The sequence below is a fragment of the Cynocephalus volans genome, chromosome 12 (assembly GCF_027409185.1).
Source record: "Cynocephalus volans isolate mCynVol1 chromosome 12, mCynVol1.pri, whole genome shotgun sequence".
NCBI lineage: Eukaryota > Metazoa > Chordata > Mammalia > Dermoptera > Cynocephalidae > Cynocephalus > Cynocephalus volans.
The window spans coordinates 22,961,966-22,986,934 of record NC_084471.1 but is presented as its reverse complement, the minus strand read 5'-3'; the positions used below and the strand labels follow the sequence as shown (position 1 = coordinate 22,986,934).

Sequence of the window (24,969 nt, the reverse complement as noted above, 5' to 3'; positions counted from 1 at the left end):
AGCTGTGTTATTTGGGAGGAAAAAATCACCAGGGGTTCAGAGTTTTTAAAAAACATGGTAAGCTGCCAACATGTTTGCAAGCTTTTGGCCTCACAAAAAGTAAATTCTATCTATCCATGAGGCAGCCTCTCTTGATAAAGTCCACCTTCAAGTTGGAATATTAGCATTAAACCGTCTAATCTAGTGCATAAAACACTGAGCTCTAAAAGCAATAAGAATCATTGTGGAAGTTCTATTTTAAAGTAGATGTTTTATTTTTTAAAGTAATTCCATTTTTTTTAAAACTTTGGCTGTATTTGACAAATATATTATTCAAAAGAGCTCCTTCCTTCCTTCCTTCCTTCCTTCCTTCCTTCCTTCCTTCCTTCCTTCCTTCCTTCCTTCCTTCCTTCCTTCCTTCCTTTATTTCTACCACCCTTTAATAAAATTAAAATTATTTATGTTTACATTTTAAAGAATCAAGCAGTCCTACAAAGCTTGTTTTGAAAAACAGCAATCCCATGCCCCCCGCCCCACCAACCATTTATCATTCCCCCTCCCAAGGAGCAGCCACTTTCAACTCTTTTAGCGATTACTTTGGTAATTACCTGCACATATCTAAGTAAATTATTTTATTGTTAAATTATTTGGAGTTTTTCAGTGGTAGCATAATCTGTTGACTTCCCACTATAGAGAATAAGGGTTTAGATGTTTTTTTCTTCCTGTCAGTTCTTACCACAGTAGATATCTGTCTCTTTTCCTTTCAGTGTAGTGATATCATAATTTGATTACATTATTATAATGTATATTAGTATTTGCATTATTATGACTATACAAATACTACTCACTCAAAGCTAAGTCATATAGTTCAATATGATTAATTTTCCTTTCCTGCACTTTTATTGAAATAGAGAAACACATTCTCTTGATTTTCAGTTTTTGAAGTTTTTTCTGTACTTATCATTAATTTAATCTTAAACTCTGCTATTGTTTAGCAGAGTTTGTCTAAACTATCTAAATTTCAAGATGTTCAGATGCATCAGATATGCAACCAATTTCATATTCTTGGGTAAATTACCATGTAGCCTCCTGACAAGTTCTAATCTGAACTTCTTGCCTTCCATTCCTGGTACAAATTAACATCCTAGGATCTTCCTTTATCATTATCCAAGGATTCTCTTTATCTCTCATCTTTGTTACATCTTCTGTTTCCTGGATCTCATTTATTTCACCCTCATTTTGCATCTTCCAGTGACTTCATGATAGAAGGATTAGTTGACAGATAATTTTTTGAGATCTTGCATAGAGTTGGGCTGAATTGTGTCCCCCACAAATTTGCATGTTAATGTCCTAACCCCCAGTACCTCAGATGTCACGTTATTTGGAGGTAGGGTCTTTAAAGGAGTAATTAAGTTAAAGTTAATTCATTAGGTTGGAACCTAATCCAGTATGACTGGTGCTATTATATGAAGAGAAACTTAGGACATAGAAATACGAAGATCATGAGAAGAAACACAAAGAAAACAGCTATCTACATGTCAAGGAGAGAGGACTCAGAAGGAAAGAACCCTGCTGACACCTTAATCTTGGACTTTCAACCTCCAGAACTGTGATAAAATAAGTTTCTGTTGCTTAAGCCACCCAGTCTGTGGCACTTTGTCATGGCAGCACTAGCAAACTAATACACATTTATTAGACTTTACTCATTATGATAGTTTGGCTAGGTGTAGAATTCTGTATCTAGGCAAAATTCTTTTCCCTCAGAATTTTGAAGGTCTCGCTCCTTTGATTTCTGAAATTCAATATTGCTGCTGAGAATTTCAAAAACATTTCAATTTATAATCTCTCTATGTAAACTTTTCTCTTCTATGAAAACTTATGTGATTGTTTCTTTGTCTCCAGTGTTCTAAAATATCATAGTAATGTATCATGATGAGGCTTTTGTTCATTCATTTTACTGGTTACTCAGTGGACCCTTTCAACCCGGGTACTCTTGTCTTTTAGTCCAGAAAAATTTTCTCAAATAATTCTTAAATTTTTTTAGATGGCTTTTTTTCTTTCTTTTTGGAATTCCTATTTTTCAGATGTTGTATGTAATAGTCTGTTTTTTATTGCTGATAACCTGAAACTGGGTAATTTAAAAAGAAATTAAATTTATCTCTTAACACTTTTGAGGCTGGGAAGTCTAAGGTTACAGGAACACATCTGGTAAGGGCCACCTTCTTGGTGGGGACTCTCGACAGAGTTCTTTGGAGATGTAGGGTGTCACATGGCAAGGGCTGAGCAAGAGCATGTGAACATGCTTCTTCCTCTCGTAAAGGTATGTGTCACTCCTGTGATAATCCACTTATCCATTAACTCATTAATCTATTAATCCATGAATGGAATAATCCATTCATGAGGGCATAACCCTCATGATCCAATCACCTCCCAAAAGCCTCACCTTTCAGATATTGGGGGATATTCAAACCACAATATTGGGCTTCATAAGCTGACTCTCTAATATCCTTATATTTCTCTCCTTTTTGATAATCTATATCCTTTTGCCCTGGGATATTTCCTTAAGATATTTTCTGGATGTTTTCCTCAACTTATTTTCAAATGATTCTATTGAGTTTTTAATTTCTGCTATCATTTGTATGACATTTTTATACTGTAATAACATTTTCATTTTCATAATGTTGTCTTTTAAAATATATATTTTGAGTTTTTTTCTCCCACAGTTACAATATCTTCTCAACTCCCTAAGCATAATGATTTTTTTAATGTTCATTATTTTATATAGCCTAATTTCTTCTAACATGTTTCCTTCTGTTTGTTTTCATTTGTCTCTTTGTGTTATTCTCTCTCTTTTATGTTAACGGATTTCCTCAGATGCCTAGTAAACTTTGGCTGTCCATATATTTAAGAAAAGGAAATGCAAAAGTTGAGTAGAACTTCTCAGTAACAGATGGGTCCTGTTAACTGTGGGCTTCATTGTAGAGAAATGGCTGGTGGTTTCATTTTGGAGTCTCCAGTCTCACTATCTTTAGATATTTCATCTTAAGCTTGTCATATTCCCCAGGGAAGTCTTTGCCAGTCTTCTTCCTAGAGAGTCAAGGCCAGGCTTTTCTAGAACTTGAGTGGATGAAGGTAGTTGGGAGTCTCAGCTTCCAGGATGTAAACATTCACTTGATCCTCCAGGTTTCACTATGGTACCCCCACCCCTAACTGTGCCTGGTGTATCATAGTTCAATGACTGTATTATCCTATGCCAAAAATAAAAATAAAAATAGCCTCCCATCTTCTGCTAGAAGATAGGTGAAGATCTGGGGATCTGACTTCTTTCTAAACAGCTTCCAATCAGTCTTTATTTAGCACCCGCTTCACCCCACTTCTGTAGATCTTGGGTGCCCAGTTCTAGGACTTTCAGGATTTTGTAGTATAAATATGATTGTCCTTAGATTTTGCCCAGAGCTGCTTTAGTATTCAGTTTTTTCTAGTCTCCTAACTCTTATCTCTCTGCTTTGCACATTCCAATATTTTGTTGTTGTTTTGTGCCATCTTTGTTCCTTGAGAGTTTATACCTTTATTTAAAAATACTCACTACTATTATTTTTATGGGATTTTGAGAGAAAGAAAAATTGAACACAGGTGTTTAATTTTTCATTTTTACCTGAAAACCTCAAAAGCAAGTATTTATTAATTTGTATTTAACTCTCAGATAGTGAAAAAAAATATCATACATTTAATTAGAAATGGTTGTTTGAAAAAAAAAAGTCTCACATTGCTTTATATTCCAGTAGCTTATCACCTTAATTCTAAAAAGAGGCTTGAAAATCTTTACCCAACAGTTAGAACTTCGAATATTATATATTTGATCTGATAATCTTCTCATCCTTTTACTTATGACAAGTATGCTTAAGATAAGAAGTTAGTTTTTGCCCTGCAGTTGCCTAAAGCTCACATAACTCTCAAAAGAGGCCTTGTCACATAAAACAATTAATGGGTTGCTTTGTTCCTACTTAGATTTTCATTAATTTGAGGGCATAAGTTAAGTGACAGTTAATTGTATCACCTTTGTTTCTCCTTGTCAAGAAATACATCCCTATTTAAAAGTCTGATTAAGAAACTTTCCTAAAATATTTATTTTTATGGCATTAACCTTCACTTTTCTTTTTGTATTATGAAATTATACAACTTAAACCACCAGAAAGGACTGCTATATTGGTCATCCATTGCTACATAACAATCTACCACAAAACCTACTGACTTAAAACAACAAACATTTTATTGGGTCATGATCCTTGTATTCCAGCAGTTTGTGCTAGGTACAGCTGGGCAGTTCTTCCACTGGTTTCACCTGGAGTCAACATGTGGCTACCGCTACTCTTTTCTCCACTGGCTAGACAGCCCAAAGATGTCTCACGTACGTGTCTGGTGGTTGGTGCCAGCTCTTGGCTGGGCATCTCTCTCCACGTGGTTTCATCTTCAGAGAGGCTAGCTCAGGCTTCTTTCCATTGGCATCTCAGGGTGCATTCCAAGTGGGCAGGAGTGGGAGCTGCAGAGCCTAGGCCTGAACTTCATAAAAAACACTTCTGCCACATTCTGTTGATGAAAGCCCTTCTCAAGTCCTGCTCAGATTCAAGAGGAAGAGAGATGGACTCTATCTCTTGATGGAAGGAGCAAGAAATTCACATCACGAACAAGTGTCTACTGCGATGAGAGGAATTGTGGCCAGTTTTTTGCAATCGACCACAGACTTCTCTCTGGCTGTAATTTGTTCACATTTTTCCCATATAGAAAATGTACTCATCCCCATCCCAGGATCCCCACAGCCTTATCCCAATATTGCATCAGACTCAAAGTCCAGGATCTCATATTCCGCATCAGGTTAGTTGAGGATGAAAATCCTTGGACAAAGCTTTTTGGTGTGGCTCTTCGTGAACTGGAGACCTGTGAATAAAAAAAGGCAAGTTATCTGTCCCCTACATTTCCAACTTATAGTGGTGGGACAGAGACAGAATAATTACAGTAGACACTTCCATTCAGAGTAGAGAACAGGAAGAAGCAGATAGCAGTCCCTCATCCAGATTAATTCCAAAATCCAACAGGGCACATGCTTCAGGCTCCTTTACTCCAGAGCCAGGAAATATGCCTGGATTATTGATCTGCTTCTGTTTCCTACTTTGCCACATGCCTTAGATTTTTTAATTTAAACAGGTCAGTAATGTGGATATAATTCTAAAATAATTGTACAGAATCATCCATCAGTAAAGTGCTTCTTCACAAAGTTACTACTTCCTCTTGAAGTTTTAAACCATGGAGATTTTCATACCTTTGAGAATACTTGTTTGTTTTATCAATCTTAGAAATTCCATGATATACGTTTAAAAAAAAAGAAGATTAACCCCCCCATTGTCTTTATTTCCTCCAAAGTAGCATCATATACAAAGCATAATTATAAAATGAAACTGATTTTGAGAATCTTGATGTTAGAAAAGAAAAATGTAAAACTTATCTATAATGTAATCTGACAATTTCTGGAACATCCAGTGATCCTCTGGGTAATGGGGAACATGCAATTTACTTTTTTATTCCTACACTATAGAAGGGGAACAAGGCAGACCAAGCCCTTCCCTCATAGAGCTTGCATTCTACGGGGGAAGGGGGGCAAACAACGAAAACGTGGACACACGTTGCCCCACCCCTGCCCCATTAGAAAATTTCAGAGAGTAAAACATAAAAAGAAAGTAAAACAAAGTAATGGGACAGAGAGAGAGAGTGATCTGTGAGGCAGGAATGTGTCTTAGCTAGGAGGATAAGGAAGGTGATATTTAAGCTGAGACCCAAGTATTGGGAAAAAGGAAGTTTTGCAAAAATCTGGGAAAAGCATGAGCAAAAGCTCTGGGCAGTAGCAAGCTGGATTTGTTCAGGGGCAGAACAGAAGGGCAATATTGCTTGATTACAGTAAGTAAAGGGAAGAATAGTGGAGAGATGAGGTCCTTAGTGTAGGCACACGTGTAGGACTGTGTGGCAAAGAGTTTAAGCTTTCTTCCAAATCTATGAGAAGTCAATGAAGAGTTTTAAATAGAAGAGTGGTAAGATTTTATTCATTTTTTTAAAGGGTCATTGTGGTTGCTGTGAAAGGATGAACTAAAAGGAGAGTGAAATTAGATACAACAGTTAGGAAGCTATTGTGATAGTTCTGGAAACAAATTCAAAGTAAAGAGGGTGAGAGAGAATTGTATTCATGATAACGTTTGGGAAGGGGGACCTGAAGAACTTGATGGATTGGATGTTATGCATGAGCGAGAGAGAGGCCGAGGACACATCTCAAGCTTGTGACATGAAACTGGGTGCTTAGCAGTGCCATTTTTGTTGTTGTTGTTGTTAAGATAGAAAAAACTAGGGGAAGAGTAGTTTTTTTCTTTTATAAGGGAGCAGATCAAAAGTTCTGTTTTGGAAGTGTTTGTTTGACTTGTCTCTGATGAGATGTCAAGCAGGCATTTGGATATAGGAGTTCAGTCATCTACCATCTAGGCTCGATGACCCGTCTCAATACTTTACAGTCTCACCTTGTGTCTATCTAATCCTGTCCTTGGGAAACTAAGGCATTATGACCCTCATTTTTCTGAAAGTAACTGTGCTCCAAAGAAGCTCAGTGACTTCACTGAGGACACACAGCTGAGGTGGAAGAGCAGAACTTGAACCTGGCCTCCTGGCAACCTGAACATGGACCTCTAGGGCACTTCTCACCCCTCACCCAACTGTCTGCTTTAGTTATTATAATCGAAGGGAAGTGCAGGGTAAAGATACCATCACTGAGGCTGTGGGGGGCTCTGCCTGCATGATCAAAGTATCAACTACGACTTAGGCAATTGTTTATCTGTGCTGTCAATGTGGCTATTTAAATTTGATTTTTAATCAATTAAAATAAAATTAAAATTCCCTTTCTCAGTTGCACTAGCCACAGTTCAAGTACTCAATAGCTACATGTAACCAGTGGGCACCATATTGGGTAGCACAGATACAACACTTTTTTATCATCTCAGAAATTTCCATTAAACCATGCTGGGCTCTAGATACTTCAAACTATCGTTAAATCTAACATTTCCCTTATTTATATGAATTTGTCAAGAAAATGAAGTCTTATCCTGATAGCTGTGGTCTAAGAGGGCAGTTTAGAAAAAGAAATGAATTACCTGTTCTGAAAGTGGCATATTTCATAATAAGCTGATTTTGGAGCCAGCACTACTGAACATCTTCTCCCTATTCACATCCTGGAATGTTTGTGTGTTTTTCACTTTAATAAGAATAGAGGCTCCTCTGAGGAAGGGAACTAGTTTCTTTTCACCTATGCATTCTCTTCTCTCAAAATACATACATACATAACACCCATGTCCCTTCCCACGCTACAACCACCTTCATATATGCACAACCACAATGCACAGTACTTTGCACAGAATGAGCATAGTATTTACTTGTTCAACAACCCAGCATATCACAGTATTTTACAACACTGTGATTGACAGCTGGGCCTCAGGAGGACTTTATCAGTAAAGAGCAAATGCTCATAACCCCAGGAGTTGGGTAGCTAACACTCAATTGCACAGCATATTCCTTTCCTATTCCTCCCTTCCAAGCAGAGAGGATACCAATCCCCATTACTCCAGGTGAAAACCCAGGCTGCTCACCACCACAGAAAGCAGAAGACTCTCCTAGAGGGGAGCTGGTGGGGGTTTCCGGCTCCAGTCTGCACATTTCCTAGTGAGCAGGTCAGTAGGCCCTTCCTCCCCAGGCACGGTAGAGGCATCCAGAAAGCCCCCTGCACACAGTCATGCACACAGGTGGGACTGTGCTTCTGGAATATTTGGAACTAAGACAGATGGGTTTTGAATCCCTCCTCCCCACTTGCTGGTTGTGTAACTTTGGGCAAATTTTGTAAGTCCACCAAAGGGGCAGGATATGGAGCTGTATGTATAGAGCCTTGATCACAGAGTTGATCCTCTACCAATTCAATAGGTTTTTCCCTTTTTCACCCCTCAGGGGTAAGATGCAAACAAACCTGGGACAGAGGTGCATTTTCCTTTTAAAATTTATTTTTAAAAAATATTTTAGTTTTTTTAATAGGTAGCTCTTACACATGATAAAAATTTCCTAAGTGTGTACAGGAGATTTCTCTCCATTCTTCCCAGAGGCAACCAGTGTTTCCAGATGTGTATGTTTCCTTCCATAGTTATTCTGTGCATGCTTAAGCAAATAGGTATGCTAACAAATTTATATCTATGTACTTCCTTATATGCATATGTTTTCCTCTGACATGAATAGCTATGTGATTGTTTTGAACCCGTTTTCCCCCTGTACTATCTTGGAGATTTTTTATATCTATACGAGTACCCTTAATGTTTTCACAGCTACAGAGTATTCCACTGTAGAATTGTACCGTACATTACTTATCCCATCCCCCTCTAATGGATTATTTAGGTTATTTTCAGACTTTTGCTATTATAACCCATGTTGTAATGAACACTCTTGTATGTCTGTCACCTGGCACATGAGTACGTGTGTTTGTAGAATAAATTTCTAAAAGAGGAATTGCTGGGTCAGAAGATATGCTATGAGGATATGTGCACAATGTTGAGAGACCTGGTCAAATGGCCCTTATAGACTTTGTGCCAGTTTTCTATCCCCCCAGCAATGTATAGGAGCAGAGCTGAGTTTCCAAGCCTATGTGAAACTCTGCTCAAGGCCTGAACCCCAAGTTTCACGTGTGCCAGAATTGCTCAGCGTGTGTGCGCACGCATGTGATTTCGTTGGAAGAAAGTTATTTGTGGCTAAGAAAAGCATAAGAACCATCATATGGGGGAATCATCACTGTTCCTTCTCACAATTCTTCAGATTGAAAGAGTGGCAGAGAAAATGAGATTGCTGCCCATCCCACAAGGGGATCCTTAGACATGCAGTGTGGAGGGAGTGGTTCAGTGGGTAGCTGGACAAGATGGAGTGGGTAGAAAGGTCTTCAGAGCAGGAGTAGAGGCCAAGGTCTAAGGCTACGATATTTAGTCACACAGTGCCAGCGTCAGCTAGTGCTCTCCCAGAAGGTCAGCTCATTTGATCCAACTTTAAGGGTTTGCCATGTGCTATGCCCTGTGCTAGTGCTGGGAATACAGAGATGAACATGGCCGGTCTCTACCCTCAAGAAGCTCATATAGAGAAATCAGACATGTGGACAGATGGTTTTGGTAGAAGTAATAGAAGCAACAACAGTGGTGACAGCTAACTCTGAGAGCTTCGATACCAGGCAGCGGGCTCAGCACTGCTTGTCATCTCACCTAATTCTACAAAAACTCCATGAGACTGATGACAGTGTTATCCTCATTTCACTGACGAAGAAATCAAGACCCAGAAATGTTGAGAGATGGCTCAAGTACCACATAGAAGGTCACAAAGCTGGGGCATGGACTGAGGTCTATTTGACTTCAGAGTCTTAAGAGAAAGCAGAGGTGATCTGAGCACATCTCCCTTCTGCTCCATTCAATGGTTTTCTCTTCCTCCTCTCTTGATAATACCCTATTACATTTCAGGGTGAGGATAGGGGTGGTCAAAAAAGAGCCTCAGAGGGAGAGGTGGCCTGAGCTTAGGTTCTAGGGTAAGTGGAAACAAGAAGATCATTCCATGCAGAGTAACTCCTGAGCTGACCTCCAAGAGAGCCAACCTCCAGGAGTCGGGAAGTTTCTGACATAGCGAATGAGACATGCAAATGGACAGGGCAGCCTCTGAAGCCAGACTGCCTGAGTTCAAATCCTGCCTCTGGCCCTTATTAGCAGAGTGACTTTGGGCACATCACTTAACCTCCCTGGTTCTTCACCTGTAAAATGGGGCTCATAAGTACTTTGCTCATGGGTTGTTGTAAGGATTGAATGGGTTCATATATACTTAGTGTTTAGAACACTGCCTGGCACATGCCCTATATATTTGCTCCCACTGTAGAATCTCTAGGCTTCAGGGACAATCTAGGTGTAAGGGAGAGAGAAACAGATTTTTGAAGCTTGTCTGCAGTGCTTATTATAAAAACTTTTACATGCACTCAAAAAATATAATGTGGTGCTATAAAAAGAGAAGGAAGCGGAAAACCATCTAATAGAAGAGGGATGTGGGCTTTTAGCCCTAATCATCTCGTCAAGCATGGTCGTGCTTATCAGCTCTCAGTTATCATCTGAAACTGTGAGCCAAAATGGGCTTTTTATTTGCTGTCTATTTCTTTATGACATCTTTATTTGGTATTAAAATGCAATGGCCTGTCTCAAATGTGGTGAAAAAGCAGAGGAGGATAAAATAAAAAGAACTACATTCAAGGTAACTCTTGGTTTTCTCCTCTTCCTCTTTGATGCCATAAAATGTTTTCAGCAAACCTGAGAGAAAATATAAGATAAATGCTGCAGCTTCCTCACAGACCCACATTGCTTTTATCTCTCCTCCACCAAGTCACATTACTTGTCTGTGAGATCATTACGTTTCTCTGAGAGAATCCAAGGGAAGTGAAATTGAGAGGAAAATACTTCTACAAGGAATCAGTTCACATTATTTGCTTCTTTTCTTCATGTCTGGCTTTTCTCTCCTTTTTGGATTGGAAGAATTAACATTGTGAAAATGTCCATATTATCCAAAGTGATATACAGATTCAACGCAATCTCCATCAACATTCCAATGACATTTCTCTCAGAAATGGAAAAAACTACCCAGACATTTGTGTGGAATATCAAAAGACGATGCATGGCCAAAGCAATCCTGAGCAAAAAAATAAAGCTGGAGGTATAACACTACCTGACTTTAAACTATATTACAAAACTATAATAATCAAAACAGCATGGTACTGGCATAAGAACAGACATACCAATCAATGGAATAGAATAGAGAATCCACCCTTCTTCTAAGCTGGCTTTATCCCTTCTTCCCATCATTTGAATAGTTTCTGAGAATCCATTTTCTTGAAGAAAAACAATTTAATAGTAATTTTTCTTTTTTTTCTTTTAACTTCCCAATTACATTGTAGTTGATTTTCGTGACCCTTTACCTGTTTCTCTTTCCCCTTCCTTCTCTCCCCTCCCCCCACTACATCATGTCTGTTCACTTGTCTTAACAAGTTCAAGGAATTGTTGTGATTGCTATGTGTTCTCCCCCCGCCCTTTGTTTGTGTGTATATTTATTTATATATTTTTAGCTCCTGCAAATAAGTGAGAACATGTCGTATTTCTATTTCTGTGCCTGATTTGTTTCACTTAATATAATTTTCTCTAAGTAAGTACATACATGTTGTTGTGAATGATAGTATTTCATTCTTTTTTATAGCAAAGTAGTATTCCATTGTGTAGATGTACCACAGTTTCCTTATCCACTCATCAGATGATGGACATTTGGGTGGGTTCCAACTCTTGGCTATTGTAAATAGTGCCGCAGTAAACATTGGAGTACAGGTATCCCTTCAGCATGAAGATTTCCGTTCTTCTGGGTATATTCCCAGCAGTGGAATAGCTGGGTCATATGGTAGATCTATCTGTAATTATTTGAGGAACCTCCATACCATTTTCCATAGTCACCACCATTTTGCAGTCCCACCAACAGTGTATGAGAATTCCCTTTTCTCCGCAACCTCCCCAGCATTTATCATTCTCAGTCTTTTGGATATTAGCCATCTTAACTGGAGTGAGATGGTATCTCACAGTAGTTTTGATTTGCATTTCCTGGATACTAAGTGACATTGAGCATTTTTTCATGTGTCTGTTGGCCATTTGTGTGTATATCTTACTTTGAGAAATGCCTATTCAGCTCCTTTGCCCATTTTTTAATTGGGTTATTTGGTCTTTTGCTGTAAAGTTGTTTGAGTTCCTTGTATATTCTGGATATTAATCCTTTGTCAGATGTATATTTTGCAAATATTTTCTCCCACTCTGTTGGGTGCCTTTTCACTCTGTTGATTGTTTCTTTTGCTGTGCAGAAGGTTTTTAGTTCAATATAATCCCATTTGTTTATTTTTCCTCTAGTTGCCTGTGCTTTTGGGGTCATATTCATGAAGTCTATACCCACTGCTACTTCCTGGAATGTTTCCCCGATGTTTTCTTTAAGGAGTTTTATTGTTTTAAGATATATATTTAATTCTTTAATCCATTTTGAGTTGATTTTGGTATATGGTGAGAGGTACAGGTCTAGTTTCATTCTCCTACATATGAATATCCAGTTTTCCCAGTGCCATTTGCTGAAGAGGCAGTCTCTTCCCCAGTGTGTAGACTTAGTGCCTTTGTCAAAGGTCAGATGGTTGTGGGTGTACGGGTTGATTTCTGGATTCTCTATTCTATTCCATTGATTGGTGTGTCTGTTCTTATGCAAGTACCATGCTGCTTTGATTATTATAGTATTGTAATATAGTTTAAAGTCAGGTAGTGTTATACCTCCAGCTTTATTTTTTTTTGCTCAGGATTGCTTTGGCTATGCATCGTCTTTTGATATTCCACACAAATGTCTGGATAGTTTTTTCCATTTCTGAGAGAAATGTCATTGGAATGTTGATGGAGATTACGTTGAATCTGTAGATCACTTTGGATAATATGGACATTTTCACAATGTTAATTCTTCCAATCCAAGAGCATGGGATATCTTTCCATCTTCTAGTGTCCTCTCTAATTTCTCTCAACAGTGGTTTGTAGTTCTCATTGTAGAGACTTTTCACAATCTTGGTTAACTTTATTATTAAGTATTTTATTTTTGGGGTGGCTATTGTAAATGGGCTAGCTTTCTTGATTTCTTTTTCTGCATGTTTACTGTTGGAGTATAGAAATGCTACTGATTTTTGTGTGTTGATTTTGTATCCTGGAATTTTGCTGAAATCATTTATCAATGCTAAGAGCTTTTTTGTGGAGGCTTTAGGCTGTTCAATATATAGGATCATATCATCTGTAAACAGGGACAGTTTGACTTCATCTTTTCCTATCTGGATGCCCTTTATTTCCTTCTCTTCTCTGATTGTTCTGGCTAGTACTTCCAACATTATGTTGAATAGGAGTGGTGAGAGTGGGCATCCTTGTCTAGTTCCTGTTCTTATTGGCTGATATTGGCAGTGGGCTTATCATATATGGCTTTAATTGTGTTAGATACTTTCATCTATACCTAACTAGTAGATAGTCTTCATCATGGATGAATGTTGAATTTTGTCAAATGCTTTTTCAGTGTCTATAAAGATGATCATATGGTTTTTGTCTTTGCTTTCATTGATGTGGTGTATCACATTTATTGATTTGAATATGTTGAACTAACCTTGCATCCCTGGGATGAATCCCACTTGATCATGGTGTATAATTTTGTGTATGTGTTGCTGTATTCTGTTAGCTCCTATTGAGGATTTTTGCATATATATTCATCAAGGATATTGACCTGTAGTTTTCTATTTTTGATGTATCTTTGTCTGGTTTTGGTATCAGGGTGATGTTTGCCTCATAGAATGACTTTGGGAGAATGGCCTCTGTTTCAATCTTTTGGAATAGTTTGTAGAGAATTGGTATCAGTTCCTCTTTGAAGGTTTGGTAGAATTCTGCAGTGAATCCATCTGGTCCTGGGCTTCTCTTTGGTGGGAGCCTTCTGATAACAGCTTCAATCTCTTTTATTGTTATTGGTCTGTTCAGATTTTCTATATCTTCTTGGCTCAGTTTTGGTAGTTTGTATGTGTCCAGAAATTCATCCATTTTCTCCAGATTTTCAAATTTCTTGGCATATAGTTGTTTAGTAATCCCGAATGATTCCTTGTATTTCTGAGGTATCAGTTGTAATAACACTTTTTTCATTTCTAATTATTGTTATTTGGGTCTTCTCTCTTCTTTTCTTAGTTAGCCTTGCTAAAGGTTTGTCAATTTTATTTATCTTTTCAAAAAACCAACTTTTTTTTCATTGATCTTTTGCATCATTTTTTGGGTTTCTATTTCATTTAGTTCTGCTCTGATCTTAATTATTTCTTTCCATCTTCTAACTTTGGGTTTGGATTGTTCTTGTTTTTTGAGTTCTTTAAGGTGAAGTGTTAGGTTGTTTATTTGCCATCTTTCCATTCTTCTGAAGTAAGCATTTTAATGTGATAAATTTCTCCCTTGTACTGCTTTTGCAGCATCCCACAGCTTTTGGTATGATGTGTCATTATTTTCATTAGTTTCAAGAAATTTTTTGATTTCCTGTTTAATTTATTCTTGGGCCCATATGTCATTAAGTAGAATGTTGTTTAATTTTCATGTGCTTAGCCGAGCCCATGGTGCACTCGGGAGAATGCTGCACTGGGAGAGCGGCGACGCTCCTGCCGCTGGTTCGGATCCTATATAGGAATGGCCAGTGCACTCAATGGCTGAGTGCCGGTCATGAAAAAGACCCAAAAATAATTTTCATGTGCTTGTATAGTTTCCAGAGTTTTGTTTGTTATTGATTTCTAATTTTAATCCATTGTGATTGGAAAAATGCATGGAATAATTCCAATTTTTCAAAATTTGTTGAGACTTGCTTTGTGACCTAACATGTGGTCTATCCTGGAGAATGTTCCATGAGCTGATGAGAGGAATGAATATTCTGAGGTTGTTGCATGGAATGTTCTGTAGATATCTGCCAAGTCCAATTGGTCTAAAGTGTTGTTTAGATCTTCTGTTTCTCTATTGATTTTTTGCTTAGATGATCTGTCCAATGTTGAGAGTGTGGTGTTGAGGTCCCGCACGATTATGGTGTTAGTGTCTGTCTCATTCTTTAGATCTAATAGTGTTTGCTTTATAAATTTGACTCCTCTGACGTTGGGTGCATATATATTTATGATTGTTATGTCTTCTTGATGGATAGATCCTTTTATCATTATATAGTGGCCTTCTTTATCTCCTTTTATGGTTGCTTTAAAGCCTATTTTATCTTATATGGAATAGCTACTCCAGCTCGTTTTTCATTTCTATTTGCATGGTATTTCTTTTTCCATCCTTTCACTCTTAGTCTATGTGTGTCTTTACAGGTGAGGTGAGTCTCTTGAAGGCAGCATATTGTTGGGTTCATCTTTTTAATGCAATCAGTCAGTCTGTGTCTTTTGAGTGGGGAATTTAATCCCTTTACATTTAGAGTTATTATTGAAAGGTGCTGATCTATTCCTAGCATTTTATTGATTTTTCTTTAGATGTGTTAAGTATCTTTTGTTCCTTTCTTTCTGATTTTTTGTTTGTCTTCTGTGTTTGTTGGTTTCTTGGGGTGGTAGATAAACTATTTTTTCTTTTAATTGTTAGCATTTTTGTTTTACTGGCAGGTTTTGTTCTTTCTTGAGTATTCATGGCAGTGATTGTTATTTTTCAGGTATCAAACCCAGTACTCCCTTGAGAATTTCTTGTAAGGCTGGTGATGTGGTAGTGAACTCCCACAGTTTTTCTTTGTCTGAGAAATATACTATTTATCCTTCATTTCAGAAGGAAAGCCTTGTTGGGTAAAGTATTCTTGGCTGGCAATTTTTGTCCTTCTGTGTTTTGAATATATCATCCCATTCTTTTCTGGCTTTCAGGGTTTCTGATGAAAAGTCTAATGTTAGTCTGATTAGGGCTCCCTTATAGGTGACTTGCCACTTCTCTCTTGCAGCTTTTAAAATTCTCTCCTTGTCTTTGAGTTTTGCCAGTTTAACTATAACATGTCTTGGAGAGGACCTTTTTGAGTTGAATATGTTTGGGAATCTTTTGGCCTCCTGAATCTGAAGATCTGTAACTTTCCCTATACCTTGGAAGTTTTCTGCTATTACTTCATTGACTATGTTTTCAATGCCATTTCCTTTTTCCTCCCCTTCTGGAATACCCATGACTCAGATATTTGAGAACTTAAGGTTGTCTGTTATCTCTCTTCAATTTTCTTAATTCTTTTTTCTTTTTTCTGGTCCACCTGTGTTAGTTCAAACAGTCTGTCTCCAAGGTCAGAAATTCTTCTGCTTATTCTAGCCTGCTGGTTAGACTCTCTGTTGTGTTCTGTATTTTGTTGAATGAATCCTTCAGTGCCACAAAGTCTGCTACATTCTTTTCCAGGGCATTGGTTTCTTTGTACGTTTCTTCTTTCAGATCCTGTACATTTTTTCTCATTTCATTGTGTTGTCTAATTGTCTTTTATCTCATTTAGTTTCCTTAGAATTGTTGCTCAAAATTCCTTGTCAGTCATTTCTAGGACTTCCTGTTCTATAGGATCCAGAGTTTGAGAGTTATTATTTTCCTTTGGTGGTGATGTACTTTCTTGATTTTTCATGTTTCTGGTATCTTTCCTTTGGTGTTTAGTTATTGTGGCAGGGGGTATCACAGTCCACTCATTCCACCCTGATGTCTGGCCTGGATCCTGAAGGGACTGCCAATTCTCGGCCATGGAAATTAGCCTGGGCTGGGGTCCTGAAGCACTTGCCTGTTCTGGCATGGCTTGCTTGGGGTGTGTGGGCCTGGGGGCTCTCGGGCCTCTCAGGGCAGTAGGGACTGACCTGGGCTGGGGATCCTGCAGTGCCAGCCTGTTTCTGTGTGGCTGATTCAGGGCGTGTGGGCCCGACAGCTCTCAGGCCTCTCAGGGCAGCAGGCACTGGCCTGGGCTGGGGGTCCCACAGCAGGTGGCTCCTGCCTGTTCTGGCGTGGCTCTCAGGCCTCCTGTTGTTGCTTTTTAATAGTTGCAAATTGGTTGATTTGTAGGAGAGAGCAATGCTAGGAACCGTCTACTCTGCCATCTTGACCAGAAGCCCAGCAGTAATTTTTCCAACATAAACCGCCATGACCCTCAATACCTATGTACTAGCTACTTACTAAATTCTAAGGCGACAGAAGTTGTGATTCAGCCTTTTGTCCTGAATGAGCTCACAGTCTCAGTGTGGAAGAAAAGGTTGATTCTGCCCTTCTCTGCCTTACAATCATGTTCATTTCCTTTATGGTCTGTCCTCCCCACTAGACTATAAGCTTCTCAAAGACAAGGATTTTATCTGTTTTGGTTACCACTGTATAATCAGTACCTTACAGAGTGCTCTCAGTAAATATTTGATGAACAAATGGAAAAAATAAATGATAAGAAAGAATGATAAGTGAATGGATGTGCTTGCCAGATAAGAAATAGCACAGAGGAGGGAGTGCTGAATTCTTTTGGGGACAGGTGTGCGGTTAGAGGGGTGGAGAGACTTGCTGGAGGGGGTGACTTCTGAGATAGATTGGGGGGTGATGGCTACCAACATTTAGCTTTTGCATAGTGTCCAACTTATAGGCAGTACCCAATAAAAGTTTGCTGAGTTCATAAACTTTACAATTTATGAAACAATTATACTTCCAGTATTTCTAATATTCTACCATTTATGACATTCCTGGAAAGGTAAGTCATGGCTACTTCATGGTGGACTATGTGGCCCTGGAAGCTCTATCTGTTAGATACCCACTAGAAAGTCTCTCAGTAGGGTAGGAACATCTATTGGAAAGCCGAATGTTGTGGCATGTGTGTGTGTATGTGTGCGTGAGCCCTTGATAAACTTTGGAGACTGGCTGGACCACTGGCTGAGAGAGAGAGAGCAATCTTAAGTGTATGCTTTACAAGAAGGGTCCCATCCAGGAAAGAACATGGGAGACGGAGGGAAGAGGTGATTTCCATAGACTGGACTCTCACCTCACCCCTGAGCCAGCCCAGAGCTCATTACCTAACTCCTATATCCACCACCCAAACCAGTTTCAGAACTTAAAATTCCTGAAAAACCACATGGTGATAACATAGAAGTGGGTGGGGTAGATGTCAAGAGGAGATAAAAGCAAAGTGAATTTTTACTTGACTTTGTCTAAAGACCTTACTGAGAAAAAAACAAGATACAAAACCTAGACTTTCTATTAGTTCGTTTTAGGGTTTTCTAATTTTATTTAGCTCCAGCTCCTTCCTGACATAATGATATTAATGCTTAGAATTCTGAGAACCCAAACTATTCAGGCTTGTAAACCTACTGCTCTGGTGTGATCTCTGGGCTCTCTCGTGCTGTCCCAGACACACCCTCTCTATGATCAAAGATACCTTTATCTGAGCAACACCAAATTATAACAAAGATTAGATTCCTAACCTCCAATTAATCCTCAACTTGTGTTTTCAATATATATGTGCAGCTTCATCATACACAACAAAGAGACTTTCTTCAACAATGCCACAAGAAGTAGAATTGTGCATCATATTTTACAAAGAATAAAGTATGAAGAAGGAAAAAACAAAATTGGTAAGTAGTGTATTAGTATACAAACTACATTTGGTATTTGGGGATTACAGACTTTATCCCTTGGTTTCATTAAGTTTGTGTTAATTCTAGAAATGCCTGTCATTTATAAAACCTCTAACTACTCCCTTGATGGATAATTCACAAGTGTAAAATCTTTATAGCATCCTTAAGTATCTTCCTTAAATAAAATGTCATCTCATTTATCTAAGATCATGGAGAAATTCTCTCAATTCATCAATATTTATGGAGCACCCCTTGTGTGTCAGGCACTGACCTAGGTGTTGGGGAGATACACACAGTTCTTTCCTGGAGCTTAAGTTAAAAGCAGACAACAAACAAGTAAATATAAGTAACAAAGAAATTAAACTGGGGGATGTTGCAGAGATAGACTGGTAAAGGGAGGGGTGAGTACAAGCTAACTGAGATTGGATGTCAGGGAATGCTTCAATGAAGAGCTGAAATTTGAACTGAGACCTGAACAATGAAGAGCCAGCGTGGGAAGATCAAGAGGCAGCTGCTCCAGGCAGAGGGAGCTGCAAGAATGGACGAGCTGTCACGTGAAAGTAAATTCTCCAAAGAATCATCTCCGCCTGTAAATGGCCTCCACAATTTATATTTTTAGACATTTTTATGAGACTCTTTTCATATTCTATTACCAAATTTCCTGCCTTATTAAATAATTATATATCAGGAAGGTTTGGGTGACTTTGTCCTTATTCGTTCCAGCAAGATTTTTATCAATAGTTTGAATAATGACCTGTATCAGTCAGGGTCCAAACAGGAGACAAAAACACACATAATTTGTACAGGGAAAGTTTAATATAAAGAATTAACTGTGATGGGATTAGAATAATGGAGAACTGGCTAGTCAAGGGTGAGAAGAACTCTACAGAATAGGGGACTAGCAGATAGTAGGAGCAGCCACCACCCCTGGGAAGATTCCCCATGACAAGGCTGAACTTCAGACCCTTTTGGAAGGAGTGCTGCCATGGCAGAGCAGTTTGCTAGGGATGTGCTGAGAATCTGCCTTCTGGAGTACTAGGGGAAACTGCCAGGGATGTCTTTCATCAGGAGCACTACTCTGTGAAGCCACCCAAGTGGATAGATAGCAGAAAATCTGCCCTTGGAGTGTGCTGTGTGCTGCTGGCCACCACACACTGCAGGAGGTGGTTGCTATCGACACACGTGCTGCAGAAGCCCGCTGAGAGGAGCAAACTGCCATCAGGAAGAGAAACCCCTTCCTTCTCCAGCACCTTCTGCTGGAAAAGCTTTACATTGTATTAGCCGGCAAAGAAGAAATATTTACAAGGTTCAGCTCCATTATTGCAAAGCAGGTAGGGAAGGTGCATTTGGACCTGATGGGCAATAAATTGATAACTGGCACATGACCAAATGGCCCACTCATCGAGCTTTCAGGTGGGATGAGGCTTTCGAAAGGATGTAGTAAATGTGTTTGTTAGTCATTGGAGTCAGGAGCCTAAAAGATCTCAGTGGTGTGGAACTCTTAGCCAAATCCAGCAGATGCCGTTTAATAGTTTGTAAATGTAAAGTCCTACACTCAAATTCAGCAAAACAACTACCCTGGTTCAGTGTGGGAGAAATGTTTCTCAACAACATTGTGAGAGGAACAGATTTGAGAGCTAAATTGAATGCAAGCTCAGTGTGAGTCACTAGCATAATGAAGCTGCCAAAAGACTACTTTGATCCCAAGCTGCGTAAACTAAATTATAATAGGGAGAAATAGACAGCTACCTAGTGCAGATCTGCGTACACCTGGAATAGTATGTTTAGTGAAAGTCAGTGTAGGTGAGTATGGTGAAGTCAAACCTGATTTCAGTCTTTTTAACTTTTTAATGTAGAGTTGAATACATCCCCATATTCCCTGCAGTAGTCGTCCATCCTTGAGACACATCCTCTTCATAAAGTCCTCTGTGATCATTCCAGCTTGAAGGAATTCTTCCCTCTTCTGAATTCCTTTGATAATTATGTTTGGAGTATCTACTTGATAATCAATCATATACAAATCTTCTTTTATTGTCTTGAATACTTACTTTCAATGACACTATGGAAATCTATTACCTGAAGAGAACCACTGTTAGCCTTCTGTGTGCTAAATAATTTAAATATTACCTTAGTTACTTTCATTCACATTAATTCCTTATTCGTCCATATGATTTTTTAAACAAACTTAGGATATGTTAAACATACCTTTTTATCATACTTTTTTTGGTTAACATTGTATCATGACATCCTAGAAAGGAAGTGAGTGGAAGTAAAATTATTATAGCAGTCACTATTCTGGATCGTTTTATAAAATGCAAATAACAGAACACAATGCCTTCACTCATATGGACATTATTATTTGTAGCCCACTTCACAATCGTTAGAACACAACAGTGTGTTGAGAATTTAACTGAAAACTGCTAGTCTAGACAATAAGCTCCTTAACTATAAATAAGCTGCCTCATTCATCTTTGTATCACCATGGCCTAGCACAGTGTCCGACGTACAGTAGGAGTTCACTAAATGCATGTTGAACTGAACTAAAGATCTTTTAAACATGTTTTACCATCAGGATCCTTACACAATCAAAAATTGTGTACAATGAGGCCATATAGCAAATATTGTGCCTAATTTTTGCATCTCAAATGTGAGCTGCTTTTATAATTCATCAAGAGCAGAAAAAGGAAGAGAAGACATTGATTTTTAAATGTTCTGAAAGAGCACTGGAAGTATACTGTTGGTGCTAGCCACAAAGTGTGTTTGTGAAGGTTTCTCTCATTTGATGAAAGAAGGAGGATTCTATTCAAAGACTTCAATGCTTTGAAAATTGGTAATGATGAACTGGAAATGTATCTAATAACCAATCACAGAGTAAATTATTAACTCAGGATCAGGAATTATACCCAAAGATATAAAGTAAAACTACAAATGGTCTGTCGGGCCACTATTTCATTGTCATCTTTGCTTTCATAAATAAAAGAAACAACATGGTAGAAGAAAATTTAATTTCTTCATGGAATTGATGTTTATTCAGTGTTATTTTCTGTCTGAAACTCTTTCTGAAAGTGGCATGTTGCATAAGCCAACATTGATTAGAAATAACATGAAAACACTGATTTGTAGACATGATTCATAAGGGTATTCTAGTGGAATGTAAACTGCCATTATGTATGTTTTTCATCTTCACTCTGAATTTATTACAACTGTGAAAATCAAACCTGGTGAAACTGACTTTCAAAACTGAGCAATTAATAGCTCAGCAAAGATTTATTTAACGATATGGGTGTATACAATAAACCTTGAAGTTGATTTGTATTTTTAAAATTGGTGCTCAGAGGGAAAGTTAGTAAATACTCCAAATATTAGCTACTTTCTCACTTTGCATTACCTTAAAAAATTATGATAAACTTACAAAGGTTATTAGAGTCTCTTATTATGTACCTGTATATCCTTTTTTAAAAAAAAATATCTGGGATGTTGAAGGTTATTTATGATATATGTGGAATTCTCAATAGAGACTCCAGGTAATCAAAGCCTTCTATATAGTCAACAATTTATTCATTCATTACAAAGGTATTTATTGAGGGCCTCTGCTGTGGTTTGAATGACCCCTCCAAAATTCAGGTTGAAATTTAATTGCCATTGTAACAGCTTTAAGAGGTGGGACCTTTAAGAGGTGATTAGGTCATAAAGGCTTTGCCCTCATGAGTGGGTTAATGCCGTTTTTGAAGGACTGAGATAGTTACTGTGGGAGTGGGCTCCTAGTAAAAAGGAGGAAGCTCTAGTCCCCATTCTCTGTCTCACATGCTCACTTACCCTTCCACCTTTTCCTACGGGATGACACAGCACAGAGGCCCTCACCAAGTGCTGGTGCTATGCTCTTGGACTTCCCAGCCTCCAGAACCATGCACTGAATAAATTTCTGTTCATTGTAAATTACTCAGCCTGCGGTATTCTGTTATAGCAACACAAAACAGACTAAGACAGCCTCCTGTGTGCTAGGCAAAATACAAAGCCTTATGGATATTTGTATTTCAATTGCTTTTCTGAGACATTTAGTGTTAATGTCAAGCATCTTAAAGCACATTAGTGTGTTACTATGATTAAAAGTACCTAAACATTGATTGACCGTCCATCAGTAATTTTATAATGATAAAAGGGTTAATTCATCAGGAGGACATAACAGTCTCAAACTTTATGCACTTACCAGCAGAGCTACATGAAGCAAAAACTGGTAGAATTGCAAGAAGAAATAAATAAATACACAATTATAGCAGAGATTTTAATACACTTTCTCAATAATTGATAGAACAAGTAGTCAGAAAATCAGAATGATTTAGAGGAACTGAACATCATTGTTAATGAACTTGACCAAATTGGCCTTTTAGACTACTCCACTATACAACAGCAGAATACATGTGGAACATTACCAAGATAAACTATATTTAGGGCAAAAAAATAAGATAATAAATTTTAAAGGATTTAAGTCATATAGAGTATGTTCTCTGACCACAATGGTATTAAATTTAAATTAATAAGTGGAAGAACTAGGGAAAATTCACACGTATGTAAAACTAACTAAGGTACTTATAACTCATTGGTGAAAGAAGAAATCAAAATGGAAATTAGAAAGTATGTTGTACTGAATGAAAATAAAAACACTACATATCAAAATTGTGGAATACTGCTAAAGCAGTACTTAGAGATAAATTTACAGCACAGAATGCCCATATAAGATAAAAAGAAATGTCCTAAATTAGAGACCTCATCTTCTACCTTTAGAAACTAGAAAGGGAAATTAAATCTAAAGTCGGTAGACAAAAGGAAATAATAAAAATCAGAGCAAAAGTCAATGAAATAGAAAATAGAAAAAGATAGAGAAAATCACTGAAGCCATAAACTGGTTCTTTGGGGAAAAATCAATAAAATTCATAAACCTCATGGTGGACACACCATAAGGTGACTTGCTAACAAGTCATAAACCCCTTCCCCTTGAGTGTGAGTAGAATCTGTGGCTTACTTCCAACCAATAGAATATTGCAAAGGTGATTATATCACTCATGTGATTATAATACATTATATAGCAAAGTTGAAGGGATTTTGTAGATGTAATTAAAGTTTTTAATCAGACTGACTGACTTAATCAAAAGAGAGATTATCCTGTGTGGGCCTGGCCTAAAAAGGCAAGCTCTTTAAAAGAGGGTCAAGTCCTTCCCTGATCTCAGAGACTTGAAGCAGCAGAGATTCCCTGTCTCTGTTGCTGGTTTTGAAGAAGAAACTGCCATGAATTCTGTAACTGCAAGGAAATAAATTCGGCCAACAACCTGAGGAAACTTGAAAGCAGATCATTCTTTAGGGCAGCCTCCAGTTGAGAATGCAGTCTGGCTGAAACCTTGATTTCAGCTCTGTGAAACCCTGAGCACAGAACACAGCTAAATCATGCTTGAGACTTCTCACCAACAGAAATAGGTAATAAATAGGTGTTTTTTTAACCTACTACATTTCTTGTGATTTGTTAAACAGTGATAGAAAATTAATACAAACTTCCAGTCAAGCTAAGCAGGAAAAAAGGGGGGGAAACACAAATTCCCAAATTATCAGGAATAGGAGAGGTAATATCACCACAGATATTGAAAGGATAAGAAGGGAATATTACTAATAATGTTACGCCAATAAACTTGACAACTTATATGAGATGGACAAATTCCTTGACATATCTAAACTAATTCAAGAAGAATTATATATAACCTGATTTGATTAGCCCTGTATGTATTAAAGAAACTGAATTTGTACTTTAAAATCTTGTCACAAAGAAAAATCTAGGATATATTTCACTGGTGAATTCTATTAGGCACTTAAGGAAGAAGTAATACCAATTCTACAAAATTCTTTCAGAAAATTGAAGAGTGGAGAATACTTCCCATCTTATTTTGAGCACAACATTGCCTAGATACCAAAACTAGGCAAAGACAGTACTAGAAAATAACCTTCGTGAATATAGACACAAACATTATAAACAAAGATTAGCAAATCGAATCCAGCACTGTATGAAAAGGATATTACATCGTAACAAGTAGGATTTATCCACAACTGAAAGTTTGTCTTATCATTTGAAAATTAATCACTATAATTCACCATATTAAGTAACTAAAAAAGAAAAACCATATTATCTATGTCTATATCATATTTTCTATGTCTCTATAGAAATAGAAGAAGCATTTGACAGAGTCCAACATCTATTCCTGATAAAAACTTAGCAAACTATGCATAGAATTTATCGTCCCTCAACCTCATAAAGTACATCTATAAAAAATACTTAGTTAACATCATACTTAAAGGTAAAAAACTGGATGCTATTCCCCTAAGATAATGAACAGGACAAATATGTCTGCTCTTACCAGTTGTTCTCATCATTTCACTGGCCAGTGCATTAAAACAAGTCATCCAAGTTGGATAAGAAGTAAAACTGTCTTTATTATCAAGCCACGTGATCATCTATATAGAAACCCTAGTGGAATCTACAGAAAGGCTATTAGAAGTAATAAGTGAATTTGGCTGGGTTTCAAGAAAAAAGATTGACATAAAAACTCGATTATATTTCTATAATCCAGCAACAAACAATGAGGAATTGAGATACTAAAAACAATACCATTTATAATAGCATCGATAAATATGAAATTCTTAGGGATAAAACTGGCAAAATATATTTAAGACTTGTACACTGAAAACTATAACACACTGCTGAGAAAAAATTTAAAAGACCT

At 37.7% G+C, this 24,969-nt stretch overlaps 1 protein-coding gene across 1 annotated transcript in view; it reads left to right on the top strand.

Moving 5' to 3' along the window:
* ANO4 (anoctamin 4) overlaps positions 1 to 24,969 on the top strand; it is a 196,115-nt gene that overhangs the window by 92,111 nt on the left and 79,035 nt on the right. The window contains exon 8 of the mRNA XM_063115638.1: positions 18,096 to 18,202. Within this exon, the coding sequence (XP_062971708.1) occupies positions 18,096 to 18,202 (107 nt within the window). The remainder of the gene's footprint in view (positions 1 to 18,095; positions 18,203 to 24,969) is intronic.